The sequence below is a fragment of the Melanerpes formicivorus genome, unplaced genomic scaffold (genome assembly GCF_026170545.1).
Source record: "Melanerpes formicivorus ecotype bairdi unplaced genomic scaffold, bMelFor1.0.p_v2 SCAF_32, whole genome shotgun sequence".
NCBI lineage: Eukaryota > Metazoa > Chordata > Aves > Piciformes > Picidae > Melanerpes > Melanerpes formicivorus.
Window position 1 is genome coordinate 1,244,864 of NW_027142384.1, and position 18,451 is coordinate 1,263,314.

At 42.3% G+C, this 18,451-nt stretch overlaps 1 protein-coding gene across 1 annotated transcript in view; it reads right to left on the bottom strand.

The window, feature by feature from the left end:
• The window catches only part of DENND3 (DENN domain containing 3), a 40,359-nt gene extending 22,150 nt beyond the window's left edge, over positions 1-18,209 (bottom strand). Inside the window, exons 1-6 of the mRNA XM_068155446.1 lie at positions 18,071-18,209; positions 10,042-10,315; positions 9,112-9,227; positions 8,482-8,621; positions 3,014-3,125; positions 1,342-1,461 (exon numbers count right to left, since the gene is read on the bottom strand). Of these exons, the coding sequence (XP_068011547.1) occupies positions 1,342-1,461; positions 3,014-3,125; positions 8,482-8,621; positions 9,112-9,227; positions 10,042-10,315; positions 18,071-18,154 (846 nt within the window). The 5' untranslated portion in view covers positions 18,155-18,209. The remainder of the gene's footprint in view (positions 1-1,341; positions 1,462-3,013; positions 3,126-8,481; positions 8,622-9,111; positions 9,228-10,041; positions 10,316-18,070) is intronic.
• Positions 18,210-18,451: the final 242 nt, after the last annotated feature.

An 18,451-nucleotide genomic window follows, 5' to 3' on the forward strand; every position in this document is an offset into this window, starting at 1 on the left:
CTGAATGTTTGAGAAGTTATATCTAGAACATAAAAGACAAGAGCATATACTTTGCTTGCAAAACTCAGCCTCCCAAGCTGTGTTTTTCAACAGCTACCTTACACATATCCAAAATGACATGATGTCCACTTAAGGACATCAAATTAGTTAAGAAAACAGAAAAGAAGAGAATAATTTGTCAGTGGGAGTCAATGAGTTTTGCCACTAGTATCGCAAGGCTAGGATTTAGCTGGAATTACTAAGACCTGTCACCTTTCTCTCACAGTAGTAGATTGTAAGCTGGTTGTAGAAATCATAGTCTTCATCTGGGTAAGCAAATCTGTCTTTGATGATGAACACAAAGATGATCTAGTTTTTAGGTATCTCAAACAAATATCTGTTCAAGACTGACTAGTAACATTTCTTATAGTGGCACTGGATAGCAGTGCTTTCACAGAGCACTTCAGGAAGCTATCTGGGCATGTCCATCTTTTTCCACTGATACACAGGGCATCAAAGCACCAAACTCAGATGCCTCAGGTTAGGGAGGGTGAATTCAAGCCAAGAAGAGTAATGGCACATGTGAGACATCTTGCAGAGGTGCCAACATATAAAATCCCATACTCAACATGCACCAGTTGAGAGGACCATTTAGGATCTGAGATAGTTTTATTCATAACATGTACACAAGGGCAGAAGCCCATGTCGGTACATCCACTACTGCCTGCTTTCAGGACCAAGGAAGTTTACAAGCAACTATGGACAGTGGCCTCCTCCAATCTGCTCTTTTTAGAGGAGGTGGCAGCAGGAATACTGATGACAGCCAGCAAAGTATTTTAACTTCACAGGTGGCATCTGAGCAGAGAATTGGATCAGGAAACCTACAAAGGACATACCAAACCAAAATAAATTATTGTACTGTTCTATGAACCACCAAAAAGAATTTTGCAAATAGCTTTTGACATTTTCTTGTCTACACCATTTCCACCAGAGTTACCAATCCATCCTACAGGTCCCTCTCTTACACAGGAAGGTTATTTCTATGAGAATTCAAGCTAAAATCTGGCAATCAGCTTGGGCATTTACATTTTCAAATACATGTTTAGGAAATTTAGCAGGTGAAATAAAACAAACATGCCATAATCTAATCTAGTCTGAAAATAACAAAGTGTCTTAGTGGGCTTTATTGTGCCTTATCTCTGTTACGCAGAACTAACAGTGTTCTGGTTTTTGGGAGAACTAAAACATCTTGGGTTTTGTTGTTTTGTGTTGTTTGTTAGTTTGTTTGTTTGTTTTTTCAAACCAGAAATTACTCTCACTGTCAATCTCTAATACAGTTTAAAAAAAATCTGTTAGCTTTACCTGCAACACCTGCTCTGGCTTGAAACACAGCAAGGGAAGGTGAAGATCCAAGTCAATAATTGGGCTGTCTGGATCCTCTCGTGAAGGAATTATTATTTGAAGCGGTTTCATATTAAATACCTGCAATAACAGATGTTTTCCATTTACCTCCTAATGAAAACGTTCCCACAACACATTTAATTTAGCATTTTAGTTGCAACTACAAAAATGCCAACATTAACTGAGAGCGAGAAGAGGGATATTTGCATACTGCAGAAAAGTGAAACAGAAGCATGAGGGAAATCTTAAGAGGCTAGTTTGAAAGATTATCATGGACTTTGTGTCCTTTCATCTTCATAGGTTGTTTAGCCAGTAAAACTTTTAATATATACTTATTCTTTTTAAGCAGAATTTTACTATACTTTACTGTAAGCATAATGAAATAATGGACTTTGTAGACACAACAGCAAATTCAAAAATATTGATAAAACTCATACAGGAAATTTAAATATATATATATATAAAACTGAGCAGAGGTGCTCACATGAAGATAGAACAAACCAAACCAAATGTGCTCTTTTGGTGTTTTCAAATTCTCCAGCTCTAATCTCTGGAGGACAGCCCCTGCACGTGCTGCGTATTTCAGCACTTAGCATCTGGGTTAGTCAACCATTCAGACAATTTTCCAGCTATGCTATTTTTCTCCTCTGCTCCTAACCCCTCATCCCAGGGTCAAAGAAAGCAGCTAAGGAGAGGCCCATGACTGAAGCACTACTTCAATAGACAAGAGTGTGCTCAAATTACCAACTCAGCTAACAGCCAACTTGATTTGGGAAGGGTTATGAAGAAGAAAATAGAGCTCAGAATTCTCAGATTCTACACTGAATACAAATGTTTATGCAAGTTTCTCCTCCCAGCTAGGCCTTAGTGAGGCAGCAGCCACTCCAGGACATTTAATCCACTACACACTGTTCTGCTTCCACAGAGTCATTTAGACAGAAGAAAAGAACAAGTCCAGAGCTGTGCATGTTGTTTCAGCAACAGATTTCTTTGGTCTCCTTTCTTTCATATGGACTGCTCTATTTCTCAGTCACACCACTGCATGTCATCATACAATCAGGATGACAGCCATAAGCACCCACATACAGCAACGTGCCTAGGTATCAGACACAAGATAAGGAACTCCTCCACTTTCTTTGAGTGATAGTTGCATGATTTACTGGTGTTTAGACGTGTAATCAATGAGATGGCAATGCCATAGCATTCAGATGAAAGCTCAGCTTCTGTTCTTAAAGAGCAGTCACAGACCGGAGTTTCCCGTTACTTCTAGTAGAGATTTTGTGGGCTGCCCCTCTGGAAACCAAAAGGTAGATTACACTGTTTCCATACTTACTCAGGCATCTTGGAGAGTAATAGCCAAGATGAGCCAAATCCTTATCAGAAGAGTATTAAAAATTAAATAGCATGACCAACTGGTATGCCAGTGCTGCAGCCTGCACCCTGGTCACACTGTTCTGTACTAATAAGGTATAGCCTTCTTTTCAAAGCACAGCAATTGACATCAGTTTTATATTAGCAAGTGCAATTTCTAACCTGACAGCGAAAAGCATCCCCCAATTTATAGAAAACTGTATCTTAGTGCTTTATAAAACACAATGGTAAAGCAATTATTAAATTCACTGTTGGTAATTACCAAGTGGAGTGGTCCTGGTGGCGGGCTGGGTATTAAGAATAACTTTGCTGCAAACTCTTTTATATGTTCCTCGACATCTAAATCCCTGAAAGGTCGCAGCTGCACCAGTAAGCTGTAATTAAATTATAGAAAATTACTCATAAATAATTACATGCAAACAGAAAAGAAGGCTTTTTGCTGATAACCCAGAACTGAAAAAAAAAATAATAAAAATTATTAGGAGCAAGGAAGCTATTATCCCAGCTAATTAAATTCTAATTTATTAGGTACTTTAGCAGCTCCATTTAATTTTAATGATGCTGCTGTGTAAGAAGCAGGAGTTTCTTAATTTCCATGCATAAAATACTGCTGCATCACATATATCAGAAGATGCAGATAGCACACTGGCTCTCGTGATGCTAAGAAAACCTAGGGGTGAGATGCAGCTAAAGAAGTGTCTTCTACTAGAGACTACTTGAGGAACAAAACACCCACAGCTGCAACAGTGCCATCATGTTGCTTCTACTCCAAACATCAAACATCAGCTTTGGAAGGAAAACAGCATCAGAGAACAAGAGAAGTTGTAGACATGGGCTTAACTGCAGAGAAATGTGAAACAACAGCCATACTTAGGTTAAGGCCTAGGCCTACATGAATACTGCTCTTTGCTCTTGCTCCTTCTTTGCATGGACAAAGAACAAATACAGTTAGGCACACCTGCCAAATGTTTCTGGTTTATGACTGTTACCCATGGCTTTTATTACATGCCATATCAATTCATGAATATTTAAACATACACACTATTAAAACAAATGGTAAAGTCCAATAGCATTTGTAGTCAGAAAGGGCATTTTCTACCATAGAAGATTCATATGAATGTTTATAGAAGGGGAGTAAAAGAAAGAAAAAGAAAAAAATCCAAACCTTTACAAAAATCAGAAATTTAATCCTGAAATTTATATATACAGGAACTAGGAACTTAATATGGTTATAGTCTCCCTTGAGGTTTTATTTCCCTTTGCAGTTTTACTGATTTCCTTCAGAAGACTACTTGCTCTTCAGGAAGAAAGTGGTCTAGAAAGCAGCTAAGTCCAGAGATATATAAGAATCCAGGACATCATATTTGTGTATGGCATTTAGATTCCTGAAGAAAAATATTCTGTCATATAGAGCTTTTAACTGGATTAATAAGACATTTAAATTCACTAAATTAGCATTTGGCAACTGCCCTGGGCTGAGTACTAGGCTGCTGAAAAAACCCCATGAGCTATTCAGGAGTGCAGAGGCAGGGGGAGGGGATTTCAAGAATTATCAAAGAAAACCACAGTCATCAATTTAAACAAAAATGCTCTCAAACTTAGTAGTGCCTTAGATGTGGCCTAAGGGAATAGACCTGCCTTTGTCTTTTTTCCTGAGATAAAAAGCTGATACTTACACATCCTGTAAATGTTACAACAAAAACAACCTGACCCTGACACTGAAAAAGCAGCAAATGTACTGAAAGGACAGTAAGAGCTCCCTAATCAGCACACTGTGCCTACTAATGCCACATAATAGCAGCTGACAGCTCTGCACTGCAAAAGTCTGATGAAATAAATGAAGTCATCTCTGAAACATTAAAGTGGAGAGCTAAGGAGTTTATGAATCTTCCATTACCTCTATTAACTGTCCACAGACAGATGTTTCAGAAAGCAAGAACATCTAAGAATAGGTCCTTTGTGCTGCTGCAACACTGGGAGCTATTTGCACACTTCCACCTTTTCTCAAAGCAGTTGAAAGGACTAATACACAAGGTGGAAGATTTGCAGTTTGAATGGAGCCTATTCATCCATGCAGGATGGGAGTTCACCCAGAAGGAGATTCCTGCCAGGAATATTTAACTTTTCATGTAGTCTAGCAGACTGAGGTAAAACTACCCGAGCAAAATGCCAAAATCCTCTCAATTGAAAACTGCAACTTTTCAAACAATGATGGAGAATAATCCAACAGCCACAGCGCTGTGAAATGGGCTAGGTGAACATCTGCTTGCTTTGGAGGGAGACAGACACACCCCATTCAAATTGTTCCAGATTTCCAAGCACTGTGCACTACTAATCCCTGAAACGGTTACAAAATTGATGGCACAGAATATGAAGGCCTTTGTTACTATGATGAAAGTCTGTGAGTTCCCCTGGTGGTTCAAAGTATCTACACAGATTTATTGTTTGATATTGCCTTTGTACATCAGTTTAGTGACGACTTTCAGTCATCATTTCTACTCTTGCCATTTGAAAAAAAATAAATTAGAGAACCATGGTTTATCTGGGAATGCTTATGATGATAAAATACTTTTGAGGACAGTTCTGACTTAAATCAAGCACCATCCCACCTGTTAGCAACCCTGTACACTACAGGTTCTAGACAAAATAATCTATGCACAGCAGAAACTTGGAGGAAAAATCTTTTGCTGCAAAAAGGTCCTGAATGGAACCAGAGTCCTTTACGATGCTATTTCATAGGTTCACAGAATGGTTTGGGTGGGAAGGGACCTTAAACATCATCTAGTTTCAACCCCGCCAGCCATGAGCAGGGACAACGTCCACTAGACCAGGGTGCTCAAAGCCTTGAACACCTCTAGGAAGGAGGCATCCACAACATCACTGGGCAACCTGTTCTAGTGCCTCGCCAATCTTACTGTAAAGAATTTCTTCTTAACATCCAGTCTAAATCTTCCCTCTTCCAGCTCAAAGCCACTTCCCCTTCATCCTATCACTACAAGCCCTAGTAAACAATTTCTCCCCAGCATTCCTGTAGGTCCCCTTCAGGTACTGGAAGGACCTTTCAAGATCAAGTCTTTGTTAATAAAAGCAAATACTATTTTCTGCCAGTTCTCATGAGGAAAGGACCACACACTAAAAACGGATGGGTTGAGGTCCATCAGCAAGAGTTTTCAAATCCCCAGACTCAGAGAATAATTTATCAGTTGAAGCATCCTGCAAAACACCACTGAAACATACCAAGGATACAAATGCACTGTTGAATGTGTTGTTATTTTTCAAGTCAACAAGGCACTGCTAGTTGAGTACATTTGCTACATTAGAAACATTTAATAACATTTTCAACTCATTAGCCACCTGATAAAAGTTGCAGCACCCAAAATGAGAGTAACTCCCTTTCTAATTTACAGGAAAATAACGTCAATGCTTTCTAAGTTAGAAAAAGCTGAAAAATCCCCTGCTGCACACAACACTCAAAATGTATCATAGAATTCATCACTGTAATACTTGATATTCCATTCAGAACAGCCACACACCCCAGCAGATGTTTCATGCCAGATGGAAAAATTTTAGTAACGCAACCAAAATAAGGACAAATGGTACCTCGCCAGCCCTTCCTTTCCTCCCACTCAAGTGCACTCTAGCACAGTAAAGTATCTTTTATAAAATCAAAATACAGTCAGGCAGACATTTATGAGATTATTTTAAAAAAAAAATTAAATTAAAAAATCATGGGAGCTTAATCAGTTGAGTTTCCAGTACTCTGGTAAAGAATCAGCACCAAAAGCAGCTTTGTCAATGCATTCTCCTGTCAGGTACACACAGTGACATCTTAGATCCAGATGCAGCAACAAAAAGGGGACAGAGGAGCTCTGCAACTGTATGACTAATTCCTCTGTTAAATGACTGGGACAACACACAGACTAGCATGGAAGGTTATTCAAGTGTCTATAAATCACATAGAGCTTAGATGGTAGGTTACTGACAAATCCGAACTCTGCTTAGAAACCAGTGCAGACTCAGCTTAAAGGGAAAAGGCATCCACAGCAGCTACTTTGGGTAATAACACTTTAAACAGGTGCAAATCAAGGCCAAGATGTTTAATTATAATGTTTATAATGGTCACCCAGAAGTAGCATTTGAATCCGGAGAGAGTGAACTCCACTCGGTTCCCGTCCACTCTAAAAAACATACAAGACTTAGACACATTTTTCGTAACCTCTAGAATTTTCCATGGTTTTCCTGAATATTATCCCACTTCTACCTTAGTGGGCTCTTTAAAACTCCTTTCACAAATTGGTTACTTCTGCTAGCTCAGAGATGCCTCACTTCAGAGAAGAAATGACTCATTAATGAATACTCAAGGTCAGGTTGGACGGTGCTCTGAGCAACCTCATCTACTTTAGAATGTCCTTGCTCACTGAAGGAGAATTGAACTAGATAATGTTTAAAGGCCCTTTCTAACCCAAACCACTCTACAAGCCTATGAATATACTATATAAACCACTGATGAACAAAAATACTGTAAAGCTGAATCTACGCTATCACCCACCCACTGGAAAGCTAGTGTGTAGCACAATTACAGTTAACCCTCTTCAAAGAAAAAATAAACAACAACTTAGAAATCTGCTCCCTGCAACTGAGTAATTTCTAGACTTACCAAAAGCCTCAAAGACAATGAATACAAAATGAGAACTAATTTCTGTGATATTTAGAACTTGTGCTCATATTCACATTACATTTCTTCTTTTCCTCTTCCACACACTTCATCTCCCACTACTGTCACTTAAACTAATGCCTGTTTTAGCATTCTGGAACTAGGTCACAGTATCACAGTATAACTTAGGTTGGAAAGGACCTCGAGGATCATCGAGTCCAAACTATCAACACAGACCCCATGACTAGACCATGGCACCAAGTGCCACGTCCAGTCTCCTCCTGAACGCCTCCAGGGACGGTGACTCCACCACCTCCCTGGGCAGCCCATTCCAATGACGAATGACTCGCTCAGTGAAGAACTTCCTCCTCACCTCGAGTCTAAACCTCCCCTGGCGTAGCTTGAGACTGTGTCCCCTTGTTCTGGTGCTGGTTGCCTGGGAGAAGAGACCAACCCCTTCCCGGCCACAACCACCCCTCAGGTAGTTGTAGAGGGCAATGAGGTCACCCCTGAGCCTCCTCCTCTCCAGGCTAAACAATCCCAGCTCCCTCAGTCTCTCCTCATAGGGCTTGTGTTCAAGGCCTCTCACCAGCCTTGTTGCCCTTCTCTGGACACGTTCAAGTGTTTCAATGTCCTTCTTAAACTGAGGGGCCCAGAACTGGACACAGGACTCAAGGTGCGGCCTAACCAGAGCAGAGTACAGGGGCACTATGACTTCCCTGCTCCTGCTGGCCACACTATTCCTAATGCAGGCCAGGATGCCATTGGCCCTCTTGGCCACCTGGGCACACTGCTGGCTCATATTCAGGTAGCTGTCGATCAGCACCCCCAGGTCCCTCTCTGTTTGGGAGCTCTCCAGCCACTCCGACCCCAGCCTGTAGCTCTGCATGGGATTGCCGTAGCCAAAGTGCAGCACTCGGCACTTGGACTTGTTGAATGCCATCCCATTGGACTCTGCCCATCTGTCCAGTCGGTCGAGGTCCCTCTGCAGCTATCCTGAGCACATCACGCAAATTCAAGTATTAAAACCCGCACACTGTTGTTCCAGAAGAAACACACAGTATATCAAGTCTTACCAAGACAGACAATCCTTGAGGGCATTGAAATACGGATATCTGGATATAACACAAATAGCGTATGGTACAAAACAGACAGGCATCTTCCCAGTCTGCACGGATTCCCAATGGGCCTGCCCATTTGAGGAAATGCAGCCATCCTGCAAGAAAACCACAGATTAACGTGCTTATGGGTAAACATAAATTTACACCTGATATTTTTTTGAGAACCCTAGGGATACAATACCCAATTCCTTCTAAAAGAGATTTGGATATTGATCTCCCTTAGGTTCTTCAGAAAAAAATGTCAGCCTACAAGACTTAGATATATGTATTAAAGAGAATTTCTGCACAAAAGGAATTAAGAAAGGACACAGGATACAATTACTACCAAAACCAGTGCCCAAGGCACAAAGTCTGCTCCCAAATATTTGAAACACCCATATGAAATTCCTAACAGTTTTTCCTAATGCAGTGCTGTTCCAATATATTTAATTTACAATGGCCATATAAAGTATTATTTGTTCTGTATTCCTACTAACATAAAAACCTATTGACTTGTTTCAATAATTAAACCTGAAATCATTCTCAAAGTGTTTTCATTTATATCTTTTACTATGTTTTAATGAAAGTAGGACTTAAATAACATACTTGCATAGGCTGGTAGTACTGAGCTACAACACCATATGTTCTGTTACCACAGACATCTGTGAAGACCAGGAAATGAATGTGGTCGTCTTTTGATTCAGAAGTTATATGAAGTCCTCCTGCAATGAAGACAGAACATTTTTTTTTAACTACAGCTGCCTGAAACCCAGTTCATGAGAAATACTTCACATTTGCACTTAATTTCAAGAGAAGCATCTCATTTTAAGGAGTTAAAATGCACATATACAGTCAGTTTGACCTAAGGGTTGTTACAAAGGCTGCAAGCTGCACCTTACAGAAGAAGCAAAAATATTATTATTCTGCATTTTAAGTGGTAAAATACAATAGATAGTGTTAGTTCCCCCTTTTTTTTTTTTCTCCTTTCAAGCCATTTATATGGTCTGCAGTAGTGACATGCATATGAGTATTTCTGCAATTAAACCTGGAGGAAGCGGTTACTACTTCAGGTATACCATGGTCTAGTCATGAGGTCTGTGGTGACAGGTTGGACTCGATGATCCTTGAGGTCTCTTCCAACCTTAGTTATACTGTGATACTGTGATCTTAATACCAAATAAAAAGTGAAAGACTACTCAGCCATTTGGGGGGAAAAGGGAATTTTAGCAGTGTGTGCAGCTCACTCAGACCAAGATTTACCAATAAGGGTAAAAGAACTTTCTTTCAGCTTCCCTCCCTTGCAGGTGGTGCAGTTACTACCGCTAACAGATCTGTTTCACACCACACAGCCATACAGAGTAAGGGTACCCTCATCAGGTAACAACTGCTTTCATTACTGGCCTGCTCACAAGCAGACACATTATTTAAACTGTGAAATACAAAGAGATAAAAATTACAATTATTAAACAAATATGGCTGTACTATGGGTCAACAAATAGATATTCAAAATTCTCATGAAGTGAGGAGTCACCATACCTGGGAAGCATAACTGTGGCAAGCCAATAAGATCAATGTCCTTTGGAACGGTAACATCTTCGGTGTCAGGTGCTTTCTGCTCCCCATTGAGACTCTTGACATTTTCAGTCTTTGGTTTCTCTTTTTTCTTTCGGAAGGACCGGCGTTTATTTCTGTTCAAGCTATTACCAACATTAATCATCAGAGCATCATCTCTGCTGACAAATGGAGGCACAAATACAGAAAGAACTTCTGGATCAAGGGGAGGGAGGCTTTTAAGTTTTCTTTGTGTACCCTATAAAAAAAAACAAGAACAGCCACTAAATTGACAGCCATCTTGACAGATTTTCTTTTAGACCATTTTCATCCCTGTCTTCTGTCTACCCTTAAAATAGTGGGTTTAGAATACATTTTTCCTTCTCCTTAATTATTTTTTCTTTCTGATTTCTTGCTTCACACATGTTAATGCAAGGGAAATAATCTGGGCATTTTCAGTAGGCAAATAATCACTCTTCATCACTGAAAATGAACAGTATCAGTGTTGTGCCACTGGCATAAGAAAACTAACAAATATCAAATATGCTATTTCCTCATTTGAAGTGTTAGGATATACTTAAGCTATACTAAAAATAACACTGGTCGTGAGAGAAACCAGGCAACAAATGAATGCAGATAAAGAAAACCAGCTGAACTCCCTAGAGAAATCCTTTTTTCAGCTTTAGGCAAAGCTACATTTTAACTACGAATAGCCTCTACGTGAAGACAAACAAAGAAAATCAATGAAAAAACAAAAACACTTCCCAAAAATCTACACAAGCTTTCACAACATTTCACTTTATAAAGCAATCAGGAAAGTACAACTAAAAATGACCATCACTGTTACAATAAACACAATTTTAAGGCACTGTTCAACATGAAGCCATGAAAATTTCTCCATATACTGAGAAGTAAGTGGAACAGGCATCCCAAGAGCATGTATGAAATTACGGGGTTTGGTAGGCAGCTATGCAAAGCACTACTGCACTGAATGCCATTGCTGCCCTGTTATGGAAAACCTGTGGAGGAAGTGACAAGAGATTTCCTTGTACTTGGGAGCACTTTTTGTACTCTTGACCATATAAATAGGAGATAAGTAGCTGCATTCACTGTGATCTTAATTCTTCCTGCAAGGCCAAAACAGCAAGCAAAAGCTTTGTTTAGTCAATGGATACTTGGAAACAGGAAAGGAGAGCCTCACTGTGGCTAAAATTTGTTTCATTTTCAACTTTTCCTAAGTGATACAAAGATGGATGAAAGAAAGATGCTGCTTTTACCTTCAGACATGATGCATGGGTATAACTCATATTTAAGATGGCCTCTCTCATTATTTCCCTACTGTTAAAAATACCTACAACATACAAAGCTCTTGATTCACTAGAGCCAATCTTTGACCAGGGAAGCTTTGGAACAGAAAAATCGCAGCTTATTTGTCCTGGTAGACAAATCCACCAGTAATCTTCTTCACTTTTAAGCATCATAGGAAAAATAAGACAAGATACTACTTTAATGATATATGAGTTACTGCATCTTAAGCTCCACCACACTCTAAAATAATACTCTTGAAAGTACTTCAATAAAAATAAGAAGTGAAAAAACAGTCTTTTTAATGAACACACAGAGTCTGAACCACAAAGAAGAGGGAAAAAGATAACATTTCAGGTAAGTATCCACTGGGATATCCAAAAAATAGTAATTACTTCAAAAATCACATGAAAAAATGTGGTACAGGACGCCATATACTGCCATACTAAAAACTTCAAGTGTCATTTTCCTTAACTGGCAGCTAACATTCATTTCAAGTGAAGAAACTGGAAATGCAGATAAATCCAACATGATCATTCTCAAAATAACATGCAGCTGAACATTTCAGAAGGAAATTAAGAATTTAGGCTCATCCCTGAGGCTGTTATGCAAGAAAAACACAGACCTACTCAAACAGTTGCAGTCTTGGCAGATTTGCCCTGCAGAGGTTGTTTTCATCCAAAGTTGCTTTGACAAGACAATTCTGACTTACACTGAAAGCATCTCTGCACTACAAAGTGCTGGATAACAGCCAGCAATTTAGCAGCCTCACAGTGTAGCAGGTCCTTGACATCTTGAACTACAGGAAAGGCATTAAACACCACTCTTTCCCCCACAGAACAGCACTGTCAGCCCTGTCACTGACCCAGTGACTCAGTCGTCAGCATTCAAATCTGCTCTTACTAACGTCTATGGCCAAAGACATCTTTTCTTACCTTTTCATTTCAACAGTAGTGAATAGGCAGCAACAGAACAATACTCACTTGTTTCTACCATTCTTTGAACATTTTTTATTCTCTGCTTCTACTGTTACTTCTTTATTTTAGAATGCATCCAAGTGGGTTTTGAAAGTCTCCAGTGAGGGAGACTCCACAACCTCCCTGGGCAGCTGTTCCAGTGCTCTGTTATGTCCAAAGGAAAGAAGTTTCTTCTTAAGCTCAAGTGAAACCTCCTGTGTTCTAAACTGCACCTGTTGTCTCTCGCACTAAGACCAGCCCAGCCCCACTCTCATGACCACCCTTGAGATACCTATATGCATTGAGAGGATCCTCTCTCAATCAGGTCTCTCAGCCTCTCCTCATAAACTTTTTTTTTATTAGAAGAATAAACCAAACCAGGTTGGAAGAGACCTTCAAGATCATCGTGTCCAACCCATCAACCAATCCAACCCACCCAAACAGCTAACCCATGGCACCAAGCACCCTGTCAAGTCTCCTTCTGAACACCTTCAATGACAGCGACTCCACCACCTCCCCGGGCAACCCATTCCATAGCGCAATCACTCTCTCTGTATAGAACTTCTTCCTAACATCCAACCTGAACCTCCCCTGGCGCAGCCTGAGACTGTGTCCTCTTGTTCTGGTACTGGGTGCCTGGGAGAAGAGACCATCATCAGCCTGTCTACAACCTCCCTTCAGGTAGTTGTAGAGAGTGATAAGGTCACCCCTGAGTCTCCTCTTCTCCAGGCTGAGCAACCCCAGCTCCCTCAGCCTCTCCTCATAGGGCTTGTGTTCCAAACCCCTCACCAACTTTGTTGCTCTTCTCTGGACTCGTTCCAGCAAGTCAACCTCCTTCCTAAACTGAGGGGCCCAGAACTGGACACAGTACTCGAGGTGCGGCCTAACCAGTGCAGTGTACAGGGGCAGAATGACCTCCCTGCTCCTGCTGGCCACACTGTTCCTGATGCAGGCCAGGATGCCATTGGCCCTCTTGGCTGCCTGGGCACACTGCAGGCTCATGTTCAGCCTACCATCGACCAGTACCCCCAGGTCCCTCTCTGCCTGGCTGCTCTCCAGCCACTCTGACCCCAGCCTGTAGCACTGCATGGGGTTGTTGTGGCCAATGTGCAGAACCCGGCACTTGGATGTGTTCAATCTCATGCCGTTGGATTCTGCCCATCTGTCCAGCCTGTCGAGGTCTCTCTGCAGAGCCTCTCTATCCTCCAGCAGATCAACTCTTGCCCCCAGCTTGGTGTCGTCAGCAAATTTACTGATGATGGACTCAATGCCCTCATCCAGATCATCAATAAAGATGTTAAAGAGCGCAGGGCCCAGCACTGATCCTTGGGGCACACCACTAGTGACTGGCTGCCAGCTGGATGTGGCACCATTCACCACCACTCTCTGGGCTCGGCCCTCCAGCCAGTTCCTAACCCATTGCAGTGTGCTCCTGTCCAAGCCATAGGCTGACAGCTTGGCCAGGAGTTTGCTATGGGGGACAGTGTCAAAGGCCTTGCTGAGGTCCAGGTAGACTACATCAACAGGCCTCCCCACATCCACCAGGCGGGTCACCTGATCATAGAAGGAGATCAGGTTGGTCAGGCAGGACCTGCCCTTCCTAAATCCATGCTGGCTAGGCCTGATCCCTTGGCCATCCTGTAAGTGCTGTGTTATTGCACTCAGGATGACCTGTTCCATGATCTTGCCTGGCACTGAGGTCAGGCTGACAGGCCTGTAATTCCCTGGCTCATCCAACCGGCCCTTCTTATGGATGGGCACCACGTTGGCCAGCTTCCAGTCCTCTGGGACCTCGCCAGTGAGCCAGGACTGCTGGAAAATTATGGAGAATGGCTTGGCCAGCTCATCTGCCAGCTCTCTCAGCACCCTAGGATGAATCCCATCTGGTCCCATGGACTTGTGGGGATCCAAGCTGCTAAGGAGAGTTCCAACCACCTCCTCATGGAACATAGGGAAACTGTGCAGCTCCCTGGCTCCTTCTGCCAGCTCTGCAGGCCAGCTGTCAGGAAGACGTTCTGCCCTTCTAGTAAAAATTGAGACAAAGAAGGTGTTAAGTATCTCTGCCTTTTCCTCAACCTTTGTTACAATGTTCCCCTCTGTATCCACCAAGGAGTGGAGGTTGTCCTTTCCCTTCCTCTTACTATTAATGTATTTATAGAAGGACTTTTTGTTGTCCTTCACAGTAGAGGCCAGTTTAAGCTCCAAGTGTGCTTTTGCCTCCCTAATTCTCTTCCTACAAGACCTAGCAACATCCTTAAACATTCTGTGGGTTGCCTCCCCTCTCTTCCAAAGGTGATACACCCTCTTTTTTTCCCCTCAGTTCCATTAAAAGTTCATGAACCAGATAAGAGATGCTCCATCCTCCTAATAATCCTCATGGACCATCATTGAACCCTCTCCAGTAGCTGCCTGTCTCTCCTGAACTGGAGAGCCCATAACTGGACACAACACTCCAGGTACAGCCTCACCAGGGCAGAGTAGAGGGAGGAAAGAACTTTTCTTGATCTGCTGGCCACACTCTTAACACACCCCAGAACACTTCTGGCTTTCTTGGCTACAAGGGCACATTGCTGGCTCATGGTGAACTTGTTCACCAGCACTCCCAGGCCCTTCTCAGCGGCACTGCTTTCCAGCAGGTCAAGCCCCAACCCACAGTGATACATGGGGGGTTATTGTTCTTTCAAGAAACATAGCTTCTTATAAACACGTTTCTTTCCTGTAATTCTCCAAGACTCCAGAAGCCAGGGGGGTGTATTCCCTCCCTATTTAGTGTTTATGTTCCTGTAATAGCGGTGCTGTATGCAACACAGATAACAGACGCGGTATTTACAATGACTGAGCTATTTTAGACACAAACAAGAAGTAGTGTGTTGAAACCACAGATTCAAGTGTGATCTCATCACTCTGGTGTTTCCTTCACCTCAGCCTCCTATTCCCATCACTAAAGAAGTTAATTTCATTTTGAATGTCATGGAAGAACGGGCTTCTCTAAGGAATAACTGGGCAGGGAAAAGTATGAAGTCTTAGAAAAAGAGGTTGCAAGGGATCTCTGAAGGTTCCAGTGCAATCCTCTGCTCAAAGCAATGATAACTTTTACCTTCCATCAGGTTGCTCTGGGTCTCATCCCATCAAGTTTCAGAAATCACTTATGAAGGAGATTCTCCCTGCCTTGTACCCCAGCCCTCATGCAGATAATCCCAATGGGACAGTATTCCAGATGTGACCTCAAGAGCGCTGAGTAATATCAGTAACAGCAATAATCCCTTCCCTTCACCTGCGAGCTACCACCCCAGTGATGCAGGCCATTACACAGATACTCTTCACTGCTACAGCTGCACACTGCTGATTAATGCCCAACTTCATAGAATTGTAGGATAGTTTGGGCTGGGACACCTCATGATAGATCAGGTTGCCCAGAATCCTGTCCAAAGTGGCAGTGAACACTTCCAGGGATGGGCTATCCACAGCCTCTCTAGGCAGCTTGTTCCAGTGCCTCAACACCTTCACAGTGAAGAATTTCTTCCTTAGATCTAATCTAAATCTACATCTTTCAATTTAAAGCCATTATTTTTGACCTATTACTACATGCCTTTGTAAAAGGTTCTTCTCCAGCTTTCTTGTAGGCGCTGGAAGGCTGCTACTTGATCACATATCTTTCACACAACTTGACACCTAGGAGGCATTACAGAAGAATGAAAAAAACGTTGGCCCTGCTGATGAAAATATAACCAGCAAACCAAGCATGACACATATATTGTAAGAAGCAAGATCTGTACCACTAACTGTGGTAAGTAGATACAGAACCCAGCAATGGAGCTGATAGGAAGATCTGAGACATCTCAGACAGCTTGTACATCATCCTTGCCATATTAAAACCTAGCTTTATAGCTGAAGATAACTTTGGGGAAAGAAGTCTTATTAAAGATGGCCATATAATCTTCACTATTGTACTTCTCATTCTTACAAAACACACATTTCCAACACTAAAGAAGCAATCTCTGTGTGAAAATAGCAGCCTTTGATCTCTTCAAATTGAAATCTTAGAGTAATTATTATCTTAGTAATAAGGGCAACTGATGGATGACAGCCCAGAAACTTCAGTTTAATGAGTTTCAGTGCAAATCTGTATCTTTTTTTTCCTGGAATCTGCACTGAAAACAAGTCAATCATACGAGATAATGTTTTTCTTTGGAAGTGTGTTATATCATTCCTGCTGACCTCATTGACTTTACTACCCCATATTACAATAAAGTTAAGAATGCACATGTATACTTTCAAGACCAAGATCTGAAGCACCTGCAAAAATTTTTCCCTGCTGCTTGATCTGTAAATATAATCAGTGGGCCACTACTTTGCATTTAAATGTTTTCATTTTCTGTCAGTGAGGTCTCTCCTTTCTATATTCACTGAAATCAGACACAAAACCTATCCCACCATTTCCTTCCTGCAGAAGCAAAAGGACGTGGAGTAAATCTATAAACTTGCCCTAAGAGAATAACTGAAATCCCTGTGGTGTAACAGCTTGCAGGGACGTTGCTGTAGTTAATACTGACAAGGCTAGAGACTCCTTTTTTTTCTGACACTCAACTTCACTACTTGAGCAAAGAAGTAATTCAAAACTTTCAGTCTATGTGGCTCCCACTTTTTGCAGCCAATTTCTTATTTGTTGTTCTACGTGCTTTTTGGAAGCAATGCAATCAAATTAAGGAGACTGGAATGAAAAAACAATTTCCTTTCTTTTGGATGTACTTCTCACACAGATGCCAGAATATCATATACACATCCATTTCAAAAGCCTGGTGTTGACATTTATGGCACAACTATTTTCCCAATTTGAATGTACACATGAGCGAGATCCTGGAATTTGAATCTCTGCTTTACCTGATACCATTTAAAAAGCTGACATCAGTAAAAGCTGTCTCCTGAGCAGCGAGCAGCAACAAGTTTAACAAAGACTTCTCTATCTAATGCTATTAGAGCGCACAATCAAATTCAAGTTGAAGCAAGACAACTGGAGACCCCTGGGAACAGCTTGGCTCTGAAGCACGTACTGGCACCACAGCTACTCCCACCTAACAAAACCAACAGCACATTTCAACAAAGCAAAATCAAGAGGATTTTAATTGTTAACTCGTGTGTGAAGTGCCTACAGTCATAAACAAATTACAAACCACATACTCAAAGCGGAAACCAACCCATCAACTCCTGCTGTATCTGAATTGCTCGGGTTGTGCCAAGTTCAGAGCACTAAGCTCACAGGGAGATAGTTACACCTCCTGTTGTCCTAAGGATGCAAGTTACCAGGCTTTATTCCCCTGTCGTTAGCTTTTATCTCCACCGGAAAACGGAACATGGGATATCATCCAGTAAACCACCACTATTGTTCAAGTATCCTACTGCTCCTGCTCGTATAAAGCTACACTGGAGACTTATCTGAGCTCAGACTTCCGAAAAAGTGTAATTACTTAACAACACTACCAACCTAGTCCTACTCCGTTGATGATTCTCTGTCAAAATAAGTTTTCTTTGAAGTAGTCCATCTTTATCCCATGACAACAAAAACAAGACAATCCCCCAGTTTTATTCAAGTCCGTACTGGGAAGAGAGGCCCGGCTAGGGAGGAGCTGACCCGGCTCAGACTCTTGGTTAGACTCCAATTGCACTGCTCCAGAGACCAGCCGAGGCACCGGACCACCGATTCCCGCCGAGCCTGCCCGTCCTGCGCTCCCTCACCGCAGCAAGTCCCCGCTCACCTGGACCAGCGCCCTCACGCGCTCCCTGGGCACGCCGACCAGCAGGCAGATCTCCAGCAGGCCCGGGGGCAGCACGTCCTCCATGGTACAGTGGGCAGTGGCGGCGGGCACAGCGGGCTGCGGGAACTCCTTCCCGCAGGGCGGGCAGAGGCAGGAACACTCTCTCCCTCAGACTGCGTCGCACTGCACCGCTGCCCTCCCCTCCTGGAAATGCGAGTTTTGATTGGTTATATCTCCCGTCGCTCTGAGGACCTATGACCAGTGTGAAAAGTAGAGCCTGCCTGCGGCGGCCTCGCAGTGCGGATGGGGGCGGGACGTCGCCCCTTACCGCCCGATATAGGGGCGGGCGGGCGGCTGTAGTACCGCTGGCCGAATCCCGCT